At 39.6% G+C, this 22,206-nt stretch overlaps 3 protein-coding genes across 4 annotated transcripts in view; 2 read left to right on the forward strand and 1 right to left on the reverse strand.

Moving 5' to 3' along the window:
- TBC1D19 (TBC1 domain family member 19) overlaps positions 1-22,206 on the reverse strand; it is a 119,223-nt gene that overhangs the window by 39,654 nt on the left and 57,363 nt on the right. The gene's annotated exons all lie outside the window — the stretch shown is intronic.
- On the forward strand, positions 14,879-15,166 carry LOC119871262 (small ubiquitin-related modifier 2-like). 2 transcript variants are annotated; one of them, XM_038533539.1, is made up of 2 exons: positions 14,879-15,040; positions 15,110-15,166. In XM_038533539.1, exons 1-2 carry the CDS (start codon positions 14,879-14,881, stop codon positions 15,164-15,166), a joined length of 219 nt encoding a protein of 72 aa, XP_038389467.1. The 2 variants fall into 2 exon arrangements, with proteins under 2 accessions (XP_038389467.1, XP_038389466.1); XM_038533538.1 differs by having other exon boundaries at positions 14,879-15,166.
- On the forward strand, positions 16,904-18,325 carry CAR1 (syncytin-Car1). The gene has a single exon (NM_001305592.1). The coding sequence runs from the start codon at positions 16,904-16,906 to the stop codon at positions 18,323-18,325; it is 1,422 nt and encodes a 473-aa protein (NP_001292521.1).

Here is a 22,206-nt window from a genome sequence, read left to right on the forward strand (position 1 = left end):
ATTTATAAATGAACATTTAAGTAATTTTCAATTTTACGCTATTTCTGACAATGCCAAAATAATTTGCCTTTTACTGTGTTATTTTCACATATATGTGAATATTTCTGTAGGACAAATACATAGAAACAGATTTGTCCAAAGGATACATGCATTGAAAACTGTGGTGAATATTTAGCTACGTAGTCACATTCTTTGTTATCTTCTATCCAGCATTTCTTTATGTTAATAGTGTGAGTGAGCTCAGCCTCTTCTGTTGTCTGACTCTTTATTTTCCACTGTATATTCTAAATGATTACTTCTCATATTTAAGAGTAAACACACATTTAACTGAATTATTTTATCCTAATAGCTTTCAGTTAATTCCTTTGAATTTTTTATTTTATTTTTTATTTTATTTTTTAATTTTTATTTATTCATGATAGGCACACAGTGAGAGAGAGAGAGGTAGAGACACAGGCAGAGGGAGAAGCAGGCTCCATGCACCGGGAGCCTGACGTGGGACTCGATCCCGAATCTCCAGGATCGCGCCCTGGGCCAAAGGCAGGCACCAAACCGCTGCGCCACCCAGGGATCCCATTCCTTTGAATTTTTATGTATCTATACTTGATAAGAATTTTATATTCTTTCTGATATCTATAACTCTAATCTATTTTTTTTTATCTTATTCATTGGGCAGAAATTCCAAAATGATTCACGTTCTTTCTTTGCTTTAGTGGGACTATCTTTAGTATTTCAACATTAAGTAACATTAATTTATGTTAAGATGGCAAATGTTGGTTTCACATAAATATTATTTATATGTCAGGAAAAAAATACTTCCATTCTTTTACAATAAAGAGTGCAAAAAAAAAAAGGATGTTAGGGTGCATAATGGTGTTAGTATACTTAATACTACTAAACTGTAGTTAGAAATGGTTAAGATAGTAAATTCTACGTTGTGCTTTTTACAAAAATTTCATAAAATAGTTATTAAATACAGTCTCAAATATGTTTTGGGCATGTATTGACATAACCATATATTTTTTTGTTGAGGTATAATTGCCTTATAGTAACATTATTAGTTTCAGGTATACAACATAATGATTCGATATTTGTATATATTATGATTATAATTATATCATTTTTAGTTTTAGACTTATTGTGATGAATATTTGGCAATAATTTAGTAAAATCATTAGGTTCTAAAAAATTCTAGATCTCCTAAGATTTTTTCAAATCAGTAAATAATGTTAATCTCTTCTCTTGTCAAACCTTCTTGTACCACCATGGTAGGTAAAATAATGTCTCCCCCAAGAGATACCCACATCTTAATCCCTGGAACCTGTGGACATGCTATCTTACATGGCAAAAGAAGTTGTGCAGATCCAATTAAATTGAAGATCTTTAGAGGAAGGGATTATTGTCTTTAAGTTTTATTTATTTTTTAAGATTTTACTTGAGAGAGAGGGAGAGCATGCGTGAGGGTGGAGAGGAGGGGCAGAGGGAGACAGAGAAGCAGATTACCTGCTGAGCAGGGAGCTTCACACTGGGCTTGATTCCAGGACCCAGAAATCATGATCTGAGCTGAAGGCAGATGCTTATTTGACAGAGCCACCCAGGTGCTCCTTAAGATTTTTTTTTTAAGATTTGTATTTATTTTTGAGAGAGAGAGAGAGAGAGAGAGAAAGAGAGAGACTGAGCAGGCTGGCGTAGGGGCAGAGGGAAAGGAAGAGAGAGAATCTCAGGCAGGCTCTATGCTGAGATTGGAGCCCAATGTGGGGCTCAGTCCCACAACCCTGCAATCATGGACCTGAGCCATAATCAACAGTCAGACGCTCAACCAACTGAGCCACTCAGGTGTCCAAGAAAGGGATTATTTTAGATTATTTTGTTAGATCCAATATAACCACAAGGATCCTTATAAATGAAAGAGAGAGGCAGCAGGGTCAGAATCAGAAAAATTTGAAGATGCTATCTGTTAGCTTTGAAGACAGAGAACGGGACCACAAGCCAAGGAGTACAGGTGTACTCCAAAAGCTTGAAGAGGGCAAGGGAATGTATTCTCCTTCTAAAAGGAACACATCCCTGTCAACACCTTGATTTTAGCTCACTAAAACTCATTTCAGACTTCTGAGCTTCAGAACTGTAAGAAAATATAGTTGTTTTAAGCCAGTAAGTTTGTGGTAATTTGTTATAGCATCAATAATAAACTAACACAATTAATATAACTAATAGCGCTAATATGATAAACAAATACAACTAATAATAAACTAATGTAATTAAAGTAAAATAATACAAAAGGAAAATATAGTTAGAAACATCTTCCCAGGATTGCCTGGAGGGAAAACAATTTCTTTTTTTTTTTTATTTTAAGATTTTATTTATTTATTCATGAGAGAGGCAGAAACACAGGCAGAGAGAAGCAGGCTCCTCGCAGGGAGGCCAACAAGGGGATTCAATCCTGGGACCAGGATCACATCCTGAGCCAAAGGCAGACACTCGACCGCTGAGCCACCCAGATGTCCCAGAAAACAATTTCTAAAGAGATGTTTGTATTAACTTTCCCTTAGCAGGCTGGTGGGAACATACTAATATTAGGAGAAGATCCGGGCTTAAATATATACTCCTTGAATCTCTGTTGCCCTAGAGAAGACAAGACATCTGAGACTGCTCTAGAGAGAATATTGGTGACTGTAAGGTGATAATGCCAGAGGTGGTATGTCAGACATTATGTTCTGGTGTGCCACCCTAGCGTACAAGCAAAGATCTGCCAACTTCCATTCTAACTTGAGTTGTTTTAGCTTCTGAGATTCTAATTTTGTATTTGCAAGAAAGTAACAGTTCAATTGTAAGTTTGCTATAAAATTTTGTCATTATATAATGATGACAATTTCAATTAATTAGAAATTAACTAGCAAGTTAACTAGAAAGCTAAACTTTTATTACTTCCTAATTAAGAATTAAATTTTATGAGGATAAGGTTATACATGGTAATGATTTACTTTATTGCGGAGAGCTGTAAGAAACTACATGTAAGTCTCAACTATGGTTTATACAGCAAAATTATACCTAAAATGTCCACAAATAGCTAATAAAAGATTTGCTTGAGCTTACCGTTTTTAGTCTCTTAAAAACATATTTATGGTGAATGTTTCAAAGAAATAAGTTATTTATGTAATAAAAAGCACATAAGAAACAATGGATATCCATCAGAAATCACTTTAATGTTACACAATTTTTTTCATTTGTGGCTCGCTCTTCCATTTTTATTCAAACCAATCTGGAGAATTTCAAATGATACATTTCAAAAATGATTTTTTAAAACACTCTTCCCTGATTTAAATTTTCATAAATTAAAGGGCAAACTGGCTTATGAGGACTTTGAAATTGGGCAGCCTCGGCCTGAGGTCCTGGTAGCTGTATTGAACTTGGGCTCTGAGCCTCTGCTTCTGTATCTGTAAAATAGGAATAAACCTACCTTACAGGTAAGAATTAGTTATAAAATACATAAAGTATCTAGAGCAGATCCTGGAACCTAACAGGCAATACATAAATAAATGACAAAAGTGCTGACAATCTCACTTGCAATGATTGGAAAATACTGGGAGAAAAAAAACAAAAGACTTTTTTTTTTTTTTTTCCTGATCTAGTTACTTGCTTAGGCCTGGGCTCTCATCTTCTTATCACATTCTTATAGAGAAAAACAAACATTTAAAATCATTCCCTTCTCTGTCTCCCTGACTTCCAATCTATACATTCTTTCTGTTTGACTAATCTGAATTTCCAGAACCTCCAAGTTTGTGACTACTGAAAACCTGAAAATCCAGTCATTCCTGATTCTGACAGCTCTCTCAACCTGCATATTTAGCCAGTCACTAAAATATACCTGATAGTTCGCTCTTCCTTCCTCTCTCCTTTTAAGTGTTTATTGAACACATTCTGTGTGGCGTGCACTGTTCAAAATATATTGTATGTCACATGGTAAATGCAATGGACAAAAGTAATGCAGACATGAAGGATAATGCATTCACACATGCACATGTATTTACTGGGAGAAGTCTGCACTTAAGTTAGAACCTAAGGGTCAGGAAATGAACCTCAGGTAATAAGGCTTTTGGCAGAACAGCTGCTGGGAGCTCACAGGTAAGCCTAAAGTTTAAGGGAGAGGTCCAGAAAATGGGGAGTTATCAGTACACAAATTATATAAAGCAGTGAGATCACTGAAGGCAAAGACAGAAAAAGAGGTCCCCTCAGACTTATTCTTGGGGTACTCTAGGATAAGACAGGGAGAAGAGGAGAAACAGCCAAAGTGAATGAGAATGCCAGCTAGTAAGATAGAAGGAAATAAAGAACAATATCCTAGAAGATAAGTGAAGAAAGAGAAGACAAGGAGAGGGGATGATTAATTGAATGAGATAAGATGAGAAGTGGAAACTAACTATTGGATTCAGCAATATGAAGTTGCTTGTGACTTTAGAGGAACAGTTGGGCAAAAAAAAAAAAAAAAGTAATAAAGGAGGACTCAAGAGAGAATAGGACGATAAGGGGATCCCTGGGTGGCTCAGCGGTTTAGTCCCACATCAGGCATCAGGCTCCCTGAATGGCGCCTGCTTCTCCCTCTGCCTGTGTCTCTGCCTCTCTCTGTCTCTCATGAATAAATAAATAAAATCCTAAAAAAAAAAAAGAGGATAGAAATTGGAAGTAATATCTATAGATTTTTTTAAAAAATTATTTGAGAGAGAGAATGAGCAGGGGAAAAGGCAGACGGAGAGGGAGAAACAGGCTCCTGGCTGAGCAGGGAGCCCATGTGGAGCTTGATCCCAGGACCCTGGAATAATGACCTGAGCCGAAGGTAGATGCTTGACTGACTGAGCCACCCAGATGCACCACCCAGATGCACCTTTTTAAAAGAAGTTTTGCTGAATAAGGGAACAGAGGAATGGGGCTGCAGCTGGAGGGAATATGGATCAAGAAAGATCTTTGTTTTGGGGTGCCTAGGTGGCTCAGTCAGGTAAGCGACTGCCTTCAGCTCAGGTCATGACCCCAGGGTCCTGGGATGGAGTCCCACATTAGGCCTGCCACTTTCCCTCTGCCTGCCACTCTCCCTGCTTGTGTACTCTCTCTCTTTAATAAATAAATAAAATCTTAAAAGAAAAAAAGAACCAGACATTTCTTTTTTAACATTTCTATTCTGAAGTGACCACTAACCTGTACTACCCCTATAATTTATGTCTACTTTAACTATATTTGCATGGACCATTACATAAACTTGTATCAGAGCATTCATCAAATTATAACTATGCATTTCCCTTTCTCCTCATTTTCCACTAAAATGTGAGCTTAGTAAAATCTTTTTTACTAAGGTGTGTGGCACCTAACACAGGGTCTATATCAGAACACACTCAATATAATGTAACAGGGATATATGAATAAATGATATTTGATTGCCCCTTTAAAAAAAAAGATTTTATTTATTTATTATTCATGAGAGACACAGAGAGAGAGGCAAAGGCACAGGCAGAGGGAGAAGCAGGATTCCTGTGGGGAGCCCGATGTGGGACTAGATCCTGGGTCTCCAGGACCATGACCTGAGCCAAAGGCAGATGCTCAACCACTGAGCCACCCAAGTACCCACCCTGGGCCTTTCTTAAATTCCATTCAATGGCATTAAAATATCTGTAAGTATGGCATACTCTAATATGTCAGTACTGCTGAGTATATGTAGATAAATAAGCCAAGCATAGGATAGAAGATTTGTCACACAACAGAATGAGTAAATCCCCATGTCTTCCCTTTACTACACAGAAATTCTTCCTTATGAATATTTTATACACTTTGGACCACAAGTTAACTTTCATAGGTTGTCAGGGTGTACTAGAACCCCAAAATGATTAAATTACCTAATTTACTTCTGTGAAAAAAGGAGCATCTTCTGTTTGAACACATTTTAAAAGTGAGAATTTAAAAATTTTAATATCACAAAGTATTTTTAAGAATTTAATGGAAAATAAAAACTAAACTTTGGAATACTAAAAGTTGACCCATCACTTGAAGCATTATTTCTATAATATGAAGTGTTGTTGCCTATAACGTTTAGGTAACTAACATGAGTCACTGGGAGCAGTGCCTGGTGTACCCTTGTAACATAGTCCCAGATTTCCCTTAAAGTGGGATTATTGGCGGTTTTGTCAACCATCTATGGACACAACAATGTCACATGCCATCTACTTTGTAGTCTAGTCAGAAAACTCAATAAATGGATTATGACCCAGGACACGGCCAGAAACATTAAGTTTACTCCATTTTCATCAGCAATTTCCTCACAGAGCACTTTTTTAGCTAGGCAGTTCTGCCAAAGGAAAGACTGTAATTAATGATAAATAAATAAATAAATAAATAAATAAATAAATAAATAAATCCAACTATGCCTTCTCTCTCTCTCTCACACACACATACATGCACATATACGAATAATTTTTCCCTAGAAAAAAATCAGAACTCAATTTCTGATAACAGAATATTGTTTTCAATACATACAATTAACATATATTTTTACTACATAAAATGAACTTCTAATAAGTCAGACTAATTATAAAATAAATCATTAAAAGATATGATCATGGAAAATGTTTCCTTAATAATGATCTACATGAGGAAAATTTAGTTCTGCATAATTCCCAAAGATAAAACTTACATAATTATCATTTTCTTTATTTTATAGTGCTAAAGATCTACATTAAAGCTTATTTAGTGTTATTACTGAAGTACTAAAAGTAGCAAGGCCATGAGATCTATGAAAAATATTATGTAAAATTTAAAAAATACAATCGGGATTGAAATATTGATAAAATGGAAAATGAAGGTTAAAGCACACTCCTATGGTATTACTTTTGTGATATGAATTAATATCCAAAGCTTCCCATAAACAGCTTAAAATAATTTCAAAACATTTTTTGTTGTTTTGTCTCCCTAGCTAGAATGTAAGCCTATCAAAGGTGATATAATTTACATATAATATAGAGATCAATAAAGGTCAGTAAGTATTTACAGATGTAAATATTCTGCTTTTTTCAGAGAATACATCCATTGTTCATAAATAATTCTGTTGTCAGACTTAGTTTTAAGTTTTCTTAGTCAGTTATGTTAATGTGAGAGGCAAAAATGAATATCTATATCCCCCCCTTTATCTATAGGGAATATATTCCAAGACCCCCAGTGGATGCCTGAAACCACAGATAGTACAGAACCCTATATAAATAGGGTTTCATTCATCTGGAATGAATCTCGATGCCTGGAACCACAGATAGTACAGAACCATACACACTACACACACACACACACACGTGTGTGTGTGTGTGTGTGTGTATGCGCTACGCTTTTTCCTACATATACTTATGATAAAGCTTAATTTATAAATTAGACATAATAGGAGATTAAGAACAATAATTAAAGTAGAACAATTATAACAATATAAAAGTTATGTGGACAATGTCTCATAGTATACTCAAGTTTCTTCTTTTTGTGAGAATGTAAGACCAATGAAATGCCTACGTGATGCAAGGAAGTGAAGGGAATGATGCAGGCATGTGATGTAGCCTTAGGCAACTATTGACCTTCTGACTATACATCAGAAAGAGGATCATCTGCTTCTGGACCACGACTGACTCTGGGGAACTTAAACCATGGAAAGCAAAACTGTGGCTAAGCAGGTACCCCCGTACCTTCAAGGGTAAATTCTGGCACTTATTTCAAGAAATTGTCACTGCTTTTGCCAACATTTGTTGTTTTCTGTGTTGTTATTTTTAGCCATTCTGACTGGTGTGAGGTGGTATCTCTTTGTGGTTTTGATTTGTATTTCCCTGACGCCAAGTGATGCAGAGCATTGTTTCATGTGTCTGTCGGCCATGTGTAGGTCTTCTTTCGAGAAATGTCTGTTCATGTCTTCTGCCCATTCTTGACTGGAATATTTGTTTTTGGGATGTTGAGTTTGAGAAGTTCCTTGTATATCTTGGATACTAGCCCTTTATCTAATATGTCATTTGCAAATATCTTTTCCCATTCCATAGGTTGCCTTTTAGTTTTGTTTTGGTTTGGTTTTGTTTTTTGCCGTACAGAAGCTTTTTATCTTGATGAAGTCCCAAAAGTTCACTTTTGCTTTTGTTTCTCTTGCCTTTAGAGACATGGCAAGGATGCAGAGAAAGGGGAGCCTCTTACACTGTTTGGTGAGAATGCAAGCTGGTGCAGCCACTCTGGAAAAACAGTGAGGAGGTTCCTCAGAAAGTTAAAAATAGAGCTGCCCTACGACTCAGCGATTGCACTATTGGGAATTTACCCCAAAGATACAAAGGTAGTGATCCGAAGGGGCACCTGAACCTCAATGTTCACAGCAATGTCCACAATTCCACAGTAGCCAAACTGTGGAAGGAGCCGAGATGTCCATAGACAGATGGATGTATAAAGAAAATGTGGTATGTATACACACACACACACACACACACACACACACACACAATGGATGAATACTTACCAATTATATGATGTGGATGGAACTGAAGGGTATTATGCTGAGTGAGATAAGTTAATTGGAGAAAGATAATTATATGGTTTCACTCATATGTGCAATATAAGAAACTGTGCGGAGGATCATGAGGGAAGGGAGGGAAAACTGGGAAGAAATCAGGGAGGGAGACAAACCATGAGAGACTCTTAACTCTGGGAGACAAACTGAAGGTTGCTGGAGGTGAGGTGGGGGGGAGATGGGGTAACTGGGGGATGGGCATTAAGGAGGGCATGTGATGTGATGGGCCCTGGGTATTATATGCAACTGATAAATTATACACTACATCTGAAACTAATGATGTACTATATGTTGGCTAATTGAATTTAAATTAAAAAAAGAGAAATTGTTAACCACTCTCATTTCAAATGATAACCTTACTGATTCTGTTCACTGAAGGAGACAGATTGGTTTGCCGGCAATTCCCTTTACCACCACTAGAAAGCTTTTGTAATTATAACTTGAAATGGACAATCCACTTCTCTCCAGTCACCCAAGGAGATGAAATCATCAACTTTACACTTTCTCTACCCACACACTGAAGCAGAATAGTCAACATGCTATACAAATCTGTCTTTACTGATCTTTAGTCGATAATATAATATATAGATTCATATGTTTAATGTTGTAACAGTTTCATGTTCAGGATCAAAATAATTAGCACAGGAAGAACCAAAAAATTTTAAGAAGTTGGTTAAAATTTTTGCCAAGAAGTAGATACATAATTTGTTTGGTTTCGTTTGTTTTATATCTTTACTACTGAACAACATTAACTAATCTGTTTCCCTCAGGAGTCATCACATTTAGACCTAAACTCAAATTAAGGAAATCTTGAGCCCTGTACAATGACAGCCAATAATTACTAAAATTAAGCCTTCAGATAAAAGAAGAAAGCTTCCTTCTCAACAATGGAAAAAAAATAATCAAACCTCATCAATGAAGAAACATGATGTTAGGATAAACATTTTCATTCACGTATCTATGGAATGATATGCACTGGAGTTAATGAGGACCAAAAAATTATGGAATTCATACAGGAGAGACAATCAAAAAAATAATCAAATAAGCCATAATAAGAGCTATGAATAAAAGGTATGAAAAGTCCTCATAGTACTTTAAAAGCATACTTCAGATGGCTGTGACCTTATTGTGTGTGTTTGTGTAAGGAAATAGGGTATAGATCAGGGAAGGTATATGTGAAGAAATGATACTTTAGTTGACAGCAGAAGGAAAAACAGGAATTTACTTGGGGAAGAAGAGAGAGTAACAGTCTTTCACATCAAAGGATGTGCTTGAGGTAGAAAGGAATGCAAGGAACTTGAGGACAGAAACAATCAGGTCGGTTAGAATACGTCATGGTCAGGACAGAGGTAAACAGTGGGCTGGAGAGGAGCCAGGTCTGGAGAGTCATGGAGGGTCCAGGCCTCAATGGATTTTGGTCTTTGGGTTTTAATCACTCAGGTGGCATGAACGGACTGCTGTTTTTAAAAGACCACGCTGGGTAATCAGATAAGAAAGAGAAATAAAAGACATCCGAATAGGCAGAAAAGAGAAAAAAGTAAATTGTCTTTATTGGAGAGGATACTGAGACAAGGGAAACCAAAGGAGCCCCATAAGTAAAAAAGTTGGTTTCTTTTGCCCTTTGCTTCTTTCCCGAACGGCTTCTCTTCTTGCTAGGAGCTGTACCTCCGCCCTCCACATGCCTTCATGTATGTCCTCCTTGTAAGGGACGGAGAGTTAATGATTTCTTTGGAGTCTTCCAGCACAACAGATATCATCTAAGGAATGACCAGGTGAGGCCATCATGTGCATATTTCAGACCACTGTCACCAAACACTTTAACACTAAGACCTCTGGCTCTAGGGAATAAGTGACTATGACGGACACCTGGGCGCTGTCCTTGTTTTGACCAGTTCCTGAATGCCTGAGAAGACACGTGTGCCGACCACAATGTCAATAAAAACCCCAGACCCCAAGCAAAGGCTCCCTTGTTTCCTTTCTAAAGCTCCTAGGCACTCCATCTGATCTGCTCCTTTTCTCTCTCTACTCCGTCAATAGACTGCTTTCACCTCCTGCTGGCTCGTCTTTGACTTCTATCCTGTGTGAAGCCAAGGATCCTCTTGGCTGGTCCTGTGGGACCTCCTCTGGGTCCTCAGACCCAGCTTGCCTGCATCATCTTGGCGACCACAAAGGGAACCTCAGAGGAACAGCGGTATCCCCAAATTGAGTCTTCGAAGCCCAACTTGGGTTTTGGGAACCGGTAAGTTCCTCCTCTGGGAAACAGAGCTGGTTTAATGCTGATAGAATTTTTGCCATTCTCCAGGGAGGAAGAGAAACTGGGAAAACTGGTCTGTTAACCTGCTCTTCCTACTCCCCACTCTCTCTGTGCTCTGAAGCTCTTTTTACTCTGGCTTCAAGGCTGTGAGTTGTCATGAGAGATTGAGTCACTCAACTCTGAAGAGAAAGGACACTTGTTCCTTCCTGCTGAAAGGTGTTCTCAGGCAACTAAGGACTGAGGGAAGTGTCAGAGATTATTTGAGACAGGTATGGCCATGGTATTAATTTTTGGCTCACCCAGGGTTCCACAAAGAGGAGTTGATCATCCAGTGCTCGGAGCCTCCATGGTGGTTTTAGACTGCCACCAGGAGAAACTGAGATGATAAGTGGGGAAGATAGGCACCACTGGTGACTGGAAGTTCTCCCCGTACACGTGGTGCATTTGATTCACCACATGCTTTCCCTAGAAGAGAGTCTGGACTTCTCTCTTTCTCTCTCTCTCTCTCCCACTGCCAAGTGGATGTCTCATGGCAATTCATGGAATTCTACTGGGGATCCTGTTGAGCATCAAAACTCTTAGAATAAAGAATGGTACCGGTGCCCCCAGATGCACTGGGTTTTCAGGTTACAGGGATGAGACACCCAGCAGGCTGGTCACTGCCAGGTGGAGGTCTTCTTGTTGGATGAGGGGGGAGAACTGTGGCAAGCCAACATGGCATCTTTTGTATGCTTTTGCTCACTATGCCAGATTCTATTACTCTGCTACACCTATTTCTACCTCTCTGAATTCTTGCCTTTTTCACCCTTTACATTGTTCATCCGCCATTGAGCAATTACATTTTCTGATCATAGTATTCAGCATTAGCAGGTTTCCCTATCCTTGAGAGATTACCTTTCCTTTTGGTTTCTAAGAAACTCCATGACTTCTATCTGATTCATGTGGCTGGGGCCACTGTGGCCAATGACTGTCTCCTCTGCCTTAGATCTCTGACATCCTGAACAATTATCATCCTGAACAATTATCTAGAATCTTATCCTCTCTTTGCCCCGATCTGACTCCTTGCTTACAGTCTTAAATGGGGGCAACCGTGAGCATTCCAATGGATTCCCATTTGTTACATAATTAGGCACAATTTATGCTGGAGAAGTTGAAAAAGCAGCAGCTAATATTCTATTGTAGTGAGAAGGACAAGTTTACCCAAAATAAATGTCATGCCCGACTTTTGGTCACAACATCAGGGAACTCACAATTTCAGGATTATACATGGAAGCCCGTGAGGCTGAAGTCTGGCAAAGCCAGACTAGAGTCCCTGGCTCACAAAATGCTGGGTCCCAATCAATGTGCATTCTGTAAGATGGATGGCCACTGGAAAAAGGATCGTCTTCATCTCAGAAGGGAGGTGGGTCCAGGCCCAAAAACGTTTGCTGGCCAAAGTTACATAGAACTGAAGGGACCTGAGCTCTCCTATGGCTCTTCCTGGACATCTCAATATAGCATACCAGGAGCCTCGGGTGATCTCTGATGGGGCAAGTAAGGAAATTGAATTTTTATTGGACACAGGAACCGCTTACTCTGTCCTGTCCCAGCAAAATGGGCTTCTATCCCAGCACTCTTGTACAGATACTGGAATAGATGGATTGCCATAGGTGACACAATTTGTCTACTAGCTGGTGGCATGGGCTGTCTCTTGCTTTCACATAGCTTTCTCCTGACACCTAAATGCCCTACTCCCTTACTGGGGAGCAACTTACGTGCTAAGCCACAAACTACCATCCAAATAGGACTGACAGACTCACATGTAGAGAAAACAAACTTTATAATGGTAATGAGCCTAGACAAGCAAGTGGGAAATACCATTTATGTGCCAGCCAGTATACTGTTCCATATTGCAATCAGAATAATGCCCAATGTATGGGAAACAGAAGTTCCTGCGAGAGCTGATAGTATTTCACCCATTGTTATCTACCTAAGCCCACACGTATTCTTGAAAAAGCCAATATCCTATAAAACCAGAGACCCAAAAAGGTATTCGAACCCTAGTTTAGAAATTTTTGAACTATAGATTATTAACTCCTTGTCATTCACCCTGCAATATCCCCCATTCTACCAGTTAAGAAGCCAAATGGGGACCTACTGTTTTATCCAGGATCTGAGAGCAACTACTGAGGCAGTGAACCCTATTCATCTTATAGTCCCTAACCCTTATACTACACTGATACAAGATCTTCCAGGTGCAAACGAGTTTATGGTATGAGATGTAAAGGATGCTTTCTTCTGCAAACCAGAACATCCTGACTCCCCATATCTTTTTGCTTTTGAATGGACTGACCCTGATACTAGTGAGACCTCCCAGCTCACCTGGACCTGGATGGTGCTGCCTCAGGGATTCCAAGACAGCTCACATTTGTTTGGGAATGCTTTAAAAAGGGAATGAGGGGATTTAAAACTGATTAATAGAACTTCAATATGTGGGTGATATATTGACTGCAAGGCCAACAAAAGAGGATTCTGATGACAATACAATCCTCACCCTTAACTTTTTAGGGACAGTGGGGGTAGAGAGTGTCTCCCCAGAAAGCCCAGACTTCTAAAGAGAAGGTCCAATATATCTACACTATATCCTCACTTCAAGGGCACAGGCATTGGCCCAGGACAGAAAATCGGCCACATGAATATTTTAGTACCACAAGCAAAAAGGCAATTAAGAACCTTCTTAATTAAGCATGGTAGGCTTTTGTCACATTTGGATTCTAGGGTGTAGCCTTATGGCCAAACCCCTTTATAAAGCATTACAAGGGAGTGATTTAGAACCCCTGGGATGGAATAATGACTGTTACCAAGCCTACAAAGGTCTGAAAGAAAAACTGAGCACTCCTCCTGTCTTGGGGCTCCCAAACCTGGAAAAACCCTTCACCTCATCTGTGTGAGAAAGGAGAAGAATAGCCTTAGGGGTCCCAACTCAAAAATTCAGACCTGTTCCTAGACCAGTCGCTTATTTCTCCAGTTAGATCTGGTAGCAGAAGGATGGCCATGATGTTTACAAGCAGTGGTTGTGACTGCCCCGCTGGTAAAGCTAATAAATTTACGACATTATCTGGATGTCATGATCCCACATCAAGTCCAAGGGGTTTTAGTGACCAAAGGGCATGAATGGTTAACAGAAGAGAAATTACTGATGTATCAAGACCTCCTCGACACCCCTGATGTAACTAATCCTCTAGGTGTGTAGAGATTTAAAACCAGCACCTCTATTACCTGATGAAGGCAAGCAGGGGCTTCCAATCCACTCCTGCATGGACACTGTACAGCAAATATATTCTAGTAGGCCTGATTTAAAGGATGGACCGCTACCCAATCCAGAGGCTGAATGGTTGACGGATGGAAGTAGCTTTACGCACGAGGGAACCAGAAAAATCAGATATGCTATTGTCAGCCTACAAGATATAACTGAAGCAAAAGCTTTGCCTTCCCATACTTCATCACAAAGGCCAAATCAGTAACTTTAATCTGAGCACTACAACTAGGTAAAGGGTTAAAGCTAAATATATATACTGATTCTAAATATGGCTTCTTAATATTTCATGCCCATGCAGCCATTTGTAGAGACTGGGTATTATTTAATTCCAAAAGCTCTCCTATAAAACATAAAGAGAAAATCTGAACATTATTGGAAATTGTACAGCTTCAGTGGAAGGTGGCAGTTGTACAGAGTAAAGGACACTAAAAAGACCAAACCACAACAAGTAAAGGAAACAATTTTGCTGACAGAGTAGCAAAAGTGGTGGCAAAGGATAAGGAGCTTGCTACACAGGTTTTAGCCTCCAGAAGGTCCTCTGTCAGAAGTAAGCCCAAACTATACTTGGAGGCTCAATGGGCCTCTCAAAAGGGATCTGAAATCGACTGGGATGGTATATATTAAATAATATATATGTACTCCCCAAGGCATTGCAATGGAAAATAATTAAGCCTTCTTCTGCCACTCCTGGTGCTGCTTGTGTGCTCACTTAGTGCGGACCTGGCACCTCCTTGGTGAAGTGGTGGCTGAGGAGACTCCGGCGCTCGCCATGGCCGAGGGAAAGCCCAAGGAAGAAGTCATGACTGAGAACAATGAACATATTCATTTGAAGGTGGCAGGGCAGGATGGTTCTGTGGTGTACTTTAAGATTAAGAAGCATACACTACTTAGCAAGCTGATGAAAGCCTACTGTGAGCGACAGGGACTGGCAGTGACGCAGGTCAGATTCCGATTTGATGGGCACCCAATCAAGGGGACAGACACGCCGGCACTGCTGGAGATGCAGGATGAAGACATAATTGATGTGTTCCAGCAGCAGACAGGAGGCCTCTTCTAAGAAGGGAACCCGCCACTCTACTCCAGGACTCTTGCTCTCAAGACATTCTCAATTGCAACCTGGATCCACCACACTGACTACTACACGATAGTTTTCTCTACTGTTCAGTCTTCCCCTTCCCCATTCCCTTGGCAGACATAAAGTAACTATACATGTGTATGGGCACATTGCACTTTTTTAAAAAACTAAATGGCCAATGTATATTTTGTTTGACATCAAATAGAAATGGGCTGGGGGGGAAATACTGGTTCTGTGAGAATATCCCCCCTTTCCATTCGTGGCATGCTCAGTTAGCTCTTCTCTTTATATTCCAGCAAGTTCTGCTATCACGGTTTAACAAGAAAAGGACAACATAAAAATCTTTGCATATCTTGACTGGGGAATTTTAGCATTTTTCATTTATCATAGTAAGACTAAGGCCAATTTTATGACTTTTTTATATGTAGCCATTACATGTAAGGTGATCTGTCTTTAAGTAGGGATAAATCACTCTAAAGGAAATGAATCCTAGATAGTTTTCAAGTCAAGCGTCTTGTTTAAATAAACTTGTTTAAAATGAAAAAAAAAAAAAAAGAAAAGAAAATAATTAAGCAAATACACGATTCCACTCACTTTGGTAGAGACACTATGGAAAATCTATTGCAGCAAGTATTCAGAGGAAAGAATCTAACCAAAACCATATGAGAAGTTACCAGAGCATGTGATATTTGTGTTAGAGATGACCAGGATCTCTCTCCCTATGCCTTCCCTCTTAATTATGCCAGTGAAACAAAGAGGCACTTACCATGGGGAACACTGGCAAATTGACTTCACTCAAATACCATCTTATTTGGGATAGAAATATCTGCTGCTTTATATGGATACATTTACATGGTGGGTAAAGGCCTTCCCTATAGGACAGACAGGGCTTTAGAGGTTTCTAAGATCTTGTTAAAGGAAGTCATACCTAGGTTTGTACTTCTCTGGAGTATGCAAAGTGATAATGGACTCTCTTTCACTGCTAAAATAACAATTACCAGTGACCTTAGGGATCTGCTATCAACTCCATGCCTTACAGAGGCCTCAAACTTCAGGAAAAGTGGACAAAATGAACTATATCTTTAAAAAAACTTTGACAAAACTGTCAAGGAACTCCTGAAACATGGTATAAGATGTTACTGATTGCTTTACTAAGAATAAGAGTGGCTCCAACGGGAAGTCTTAAACTGAGCCCCTTTGATATATAGGAAATCTTTTCTCACTGCAACTTTATGGTTTGCTGAGGATACTAATCAAATTTTAAAATAGGTTACTAATCTGGGTAACATTAGTCTCTCCAAAAGCATGGACATAAAATACTTCTAAACCCTAGTCTGTGCCAATAACCATTAGGGAGCAAGGTATTATTGAAAACATGGAAAAAGGGGTCACCTGAAGACCAGCTGGAACCAAGGTGGGAAGGGCCTAATCAACTTTTACTCAGCATCCCCATAGCAGTAAAACTTAAAGGTATCTAGCTCGGTTCACTTGTCCAGAATCAAACCTATCTCTCCTGAGTCTCTGCAGGAGCCAACTCTGATGCTGCCTCCAAGGGAAGAAGGGGACACATATGCCTGTGAGCCTGTGAACAATTTAAACTATCTTTTCAAGAAAATACCTGCTGCAGTGTCTACCCGAAGCTCCTGGAACCCACCCATACCTGCGACCCTGAGGAAAAGCCTAAAGTTGCTTCACTAAAGGACCAATAAGTAAGGCTCGATGACGCTTTTTAAACCTTTCATTTTTCTGAATTTACTCTTATCTTACCTATCCCTAGGAAAAGCAAATAGCCCCAATTTATTTTTGCAATGGGCTCAACACTACGCTGAGAGTTTACAGAAAAGTTCCTGCTGGATTTGTGGCCTCCTCCCTTTGTCCAGCAGCTCAGGCCTCCCGTGGTGGGTTTCTCCTTTACAAGGCACAGACTGGCATTATTTACACCAATATATAAAAGATATGGTAATCCAGCCAAATACAAGCATATATAGGGACATCTCTATCACTAACAGCAATGTCTCTCATTGGCCCATGGTAAATGCTACCTGGAATTCTCCAGGCCACAGAAAACCTTTCTCCTTCCTCCAGACTGCCAAAATCATGACTGAATTCGCCAACTCTAAGATTCAAAGTAAGAAAGCACTGTGGGGAATAAGTAAGACTAGTAATATGAGATATACTGAGGATGGTTATTTTCAAGTATGGGACGAATTTATGTGGCTTACTCCTACCATAGGCCAATTAAATCAGAAAGCTCTTTTATGCTGGGAGCAAAGAAATCATACCTATGACGCCTGGCCTAACAGCACCCGTGAATTAGGATGGCTCTCCTCAAGAGCTTGTAACCATATCATTATTTTACAAGCAACTGACTGGTTTGCTACTGATTGGATAAGACGACCAAGCATCAGATGGTTAGCACCCAATGGAACTCAATGGCTATGTGGTACAAATTTGTGGCCATGGCTACCCCCTGGATGGATAGGACGTTGTACCCTGGGCTTTCCCTGGATGCAAGGGAAATTGCGTAAAGAAATATCTATGCCTGCAAATTATCCCCATCTACTGCATCGCTGGACGCGGTCAGTCTTCCACTGGTATGATCACCTGGTAGGTCTTTTCCTGCCCCAACTGGGAATAGAAGACATAATCTGGCACGTAGAGGCCCTCGCAAACTATACCACACACGCTCTTAATGATACTATGCATGCGCTTGTCCTCTTAAATTCTGAAGTTGCATTGATGAGAAAGGCTGTATTACAGAATAGGATGGCCTTAGACATAATAACAGCAGCTCAAGGAGGAACCTGTGCTATCATTAAGACTGAATGTTGTGTATATATCCCAGATAACTCAGCTAACGTATCTGAACTTTTAACAGACATGCATACCCAAATTGAAGCAATGTCTGACTCCTCTGGTTCCCTCAATGATTGGATTTCTTCCTGGTACGGCGGAAATGGGTGGTCTTGGTGGAAAAAGCTTCTTTTACTAATAGTAACAGTAGTTACACTAGGGCTGCTGCTTTGCTGTGGGAGCTTTTGCTGTTGCGTATTCTGCATAAATATGTCAGAAAAATTATCAGAACAAGTATTCTCTGGGAGGCGTTCTATTCTTAGGATTAGGCCTGAAGAACATCTCTGATAATCCACAAGTAGGAGCCCTTCACTTCATTGGGATTTTTATATGACTCAGTAGGCAAGGTCTACAATCCCTCTCAGCCTGAAGAAGCTACAGAAGATGAGACCTTCGCCCTTCAACACCTTGTAAGAAAAAGGAGGATAAAAATCCCATAGCAGGGAATGAGACCGGGAAACCAAAGGGACCCCATTAAAAAAAAAAAAAAAAAAAAAAAAGTTGCTTTTTGCCCTTTGCTTCTTTTCCAGCTTCTATACTTGATAGGACCTACACCCCTGACCTACACGTGCCTTGATGTATGTTCTCCTTGTAAGGGACAAAGAATTAATGATTTCTTTGGAGTCTTCCAGCACAATAGATAACATCTAAGGAGTGACCAGGAGAGGGCATTATGTGCATATTACAGACCACTGTCACTAAACACCTTGACATCAAGACCTCCTGGCTCCAGGGAATAAGTGACTTCTGGACCCTGTCATCATTCTGACCAGTTCCTGGATGCCTGAGAAGACACATGTACCAGACCACAATTGTTAATAAAAACCTCAGACCCCAAGCAAAGACTCCCTCTTTTCCTTTCTGAATCACTCAGACACTCTTTATGTATCTGCTCTCTCTATATACCTTCAATAAACTCTGCTTTCACTTCTTGCTGGCTCGTGTTTTATTTCCATCCTGTGTAAAGCCAAGGAGGACCCCTCTTTGCTGGTCCAGTGGGACCCCCTCTGAGTCCTCAGACCCAGCCTGCCTGCATCAATATTATATACATAAAAAATCCTAAAGACTCCACCAAAAAGCTGCTAGAACTAACTAACCAACCAATTTAGTAAAGTTGTAGGCTACAAAACCAACATACAGAAAACAGATGCATTTTTATACACTAAAAACAGCTAAAAAAAAAAAAAAAAGAAAGAAAGAAAACAATTCCGTTCACAATAACATCCCAAAGAATAAGACACTAAGGAATAAAATTAACCAAGGAGTTGAAAGGTCTATACACTGATAAGTCTAAGACTTTGATGAAAGAAATTGAAGACACAAATGGAAAAAATATCCCCATTCACAGATCAGAAGAAATAACATTGTTGAAACGTCCATATGACCGAAACCCACCTACAGATTCAATGCAATCCCTATCAAAATTCCTATGGCATTTTTCATAAAAATAGAAAAACTGATCCTAAAACTTGTGTAAAAACACGAAGGACCCTGATTAGTTAAAGCAATCTTGAGAAAGAATAAAGCCAGAGGAATTACACTTCCTGATTTCAAACTATACTTCAAAGCTACTACACTCAAAACCATATGGTATTGGCATAAAAATACACGCACAGACCAATGGAATAGAATTAAGAGCACAGAAGTAAACCCTTGCATATACAGTCAACTCATATTAAACAAGGGAGTCAAGAATGCTCAATGCAGAAAGGATAGTATTTTATTTTTTAAAGATCTTATTTATTTATTCATGAGAGACACGGAGAGAGAGGCAGAGACACAGGCAGAGGGAGAAGCAGGCTCCCTATGGGGAGCCTGATGCGAGACTCAATCCCAGGACCCCAGGATCACACCCCGAGCCAAAGGCAGATGATCAACCACTGAACCACCCAGGTGCCCCCGAAAGGATAGTATTTCAATAAATGGTGCTGGGAATAATCACATGCAGAAAAATGGAATTGGTCTCCTATTTTACATTGGTCACAAAAGTGACCTTAAAGTGGATTAAAGATTTAAATTTAAGACCTGAATTGTAAAACGCCTAGAAGGAAGCATAGAGAAAATCTCCCTGACATTGGTCTTGGCAGTGTTTTCCTGGATATGATGCCCAAAGCACAAGGGACAAAAGCAAAAATAAATGAGACTACATCAAACATGAGTTTGCTTGTTTATTTGTTTACTGGGTGGAATATTTTATCAAAGTTCATTTGTCTCATAGTGTGAAACCTCTCAGAGGGTGCAGCTTTGTGTATACAGTCACTCCTCCATAGCACAAGTTTTATCAGGGCTCTCTCGGTCTCTGTCTCTGACCTCTCTGCTAAGCTTTCTGCCCCAGTATCACAACCAGATGTTAGGCTCCACTAACCACCAGGGGATTGCTCTACTATTTTCAACAACCTTCTCAGGCATTAGTTGTACCACAGTTTGATCCAATTAAATTCTGAATCTTTTACAGAAGTTATTTTTGAGGCCAGTCTTTGAAATTTGTTACTGCCCTGCAAGATAGTTCTTTCCCAGTTGGTTCTTTCTCTGGTCTCTCTGTAAACTAGTAGTTTGTGGCTTAGCTTGTTACTCTTATGAAGCTAATGGTCTCCTCTTAATTGTCTATCATTAAAATCTCCATTTTTTTTTAAAGATTTTATTTATTTATTCATGAGAGACACAGAGAGAAAGAGAGGCAGAGACACAGGCAGAGGGAGAAACAGGCTCCATGCAGGGAGCCCGACGTGGGACTCGATCCCAGGACTCCAGGATCACGCCCTGGGCTGAAGGCAGGCACAAACCGCTGAGCCACCCCGGGATCCCTAAAATCTCCATTGTTTTAGAGAAGTCCATTAGGCTTGAACTTTCCCACACTCCATTTAAAGTCAGTTCTTTGTGGACAGCTTCACGAGTCTCTGATGTCACTGGGCAAAATCTCTGAGTCACTGCTCTGGAGCTAGGTGTAGGGACAGTGGCCCACTTCTGATTTGTGAGAAGGGCACTGCTTGGGGACAGTAACCTCTGGTGTTCTTGGCTTGCCTCTCCCAGTGAGCAAACTGGGGTGAGTGCAATGGGGCCCTGGTATTCTCAGCCTATTGAGAGCAGTAGAGCGTTTGGGCCCTGGCCTGTGCATGGAGGTTAGGTAAAGAAGGGAGCTTCTGACTTCCTGGCAGCAATATTCTGGAATTTAGCATCTGCAACAAAGAGCTAAAGGATATGAGAAATACTGTCTACCTACACCTTCTGTAGAGCTACTATAGCCCTTGACTGGAAGCTAGAGAGAAAGGGAACCCCATCTTCTTGGTCACACTCAAATGAACTGAAGCTTCTGTCTTAACTGATCTAGGGCTGATGGGAGGGAGACATGGCTCAAGTGCCACAGACTGTTCTTACTGGGATTTAGTAGCTGCTTGTAAATAGTGTCTTTTTTTCTGACTTGATATATACCTTAGGACCATTTTCAGATACTCTAAATGGTGTTGTTTTAAAAATAATTTTCACCAGTTATGGATTTTTCTGCTGGGAATAGTTCCATGCTACCATTCCAAAAGTGATAATATCTATTCAACTTTCTTAAGTTTAGAAGTCATCAGTAAAATAACATTAATATCTAAATGAAATATTAACTTTACCTGTATATTAAAAATCTTACTGATTCTAACACCTAAACACTGGAGTGTACACTGGTGACGTATGTAAATAAACTTTCAGATTTTTGTAGTTTCTAAATTTTAATTAATAACTGACTTTACATTAAAAATGGAATTTTAAATCTTTATTGTTTTTTAAAATAAAAAACTAATCATATATGTGAAATTATTAAAATCCTCTTAAATTTATTTCTAGGGTTATTTCAAAATTTAATTTATAAATAAAGTCTTCGGGTTTCAGTTCTTCGAATAAATGACATATTAAACCTTGAGAGAATCTTTTTTAAGTCTATCTTTTTCTTAAAAAACAGATACAGGGATCCCTGGGTGGCGCAGCGGTTTAGCGACTGCCTTTGGCCCAGGGCGCGATCCTGGAGACCCGGGATCGAATCCCACGTCGGGCCCCCGGTGCATGGAGCCTGCTTCTCCCTCTGCCTATGTCTCTGCCTCTGTGTGTGTGTGTGTGTGTGTGTGTGTGTGTGTGACTATCATAAATAAATAAAAACTAAAAAAACAACAAAAAACCAGATATATACT

The sequence above is a fragment of the Canis lupus genome, chromosome 3 (genome assembly GCF_011100685.1).
Source record: "Canis lupus familiaris isolate Mischka breed German Shepherd chromosome 3, alternate assembly UU_Cfam_GSD_1.0, whole genome shotgun sequence".
In the NCBI taxonomy this organism is placed as follows: domain Eukaryota; kingdom Metazoa; phylum Chordata; class Mammalia; order Carnivora; family Canidae; genus Canis; species Canis lupus.

Bases quoted from the DNA above. Each gene is read 5' to 3' on its own strand.
- LOC119871262 (XM_038533538.1), top strand. From the start codon at position 14,879: ATGGCCGAGGGAAAGCCCAAGGAAGAAGTCATGACTGAGAACAATGAA.
- CAR1 (NM_001305592.1), top strand. From the start codon at position 16,904: ATGACGCTTTTTAAACCTTTCATTTTTCTGAATTTACTCTTATCTTAC.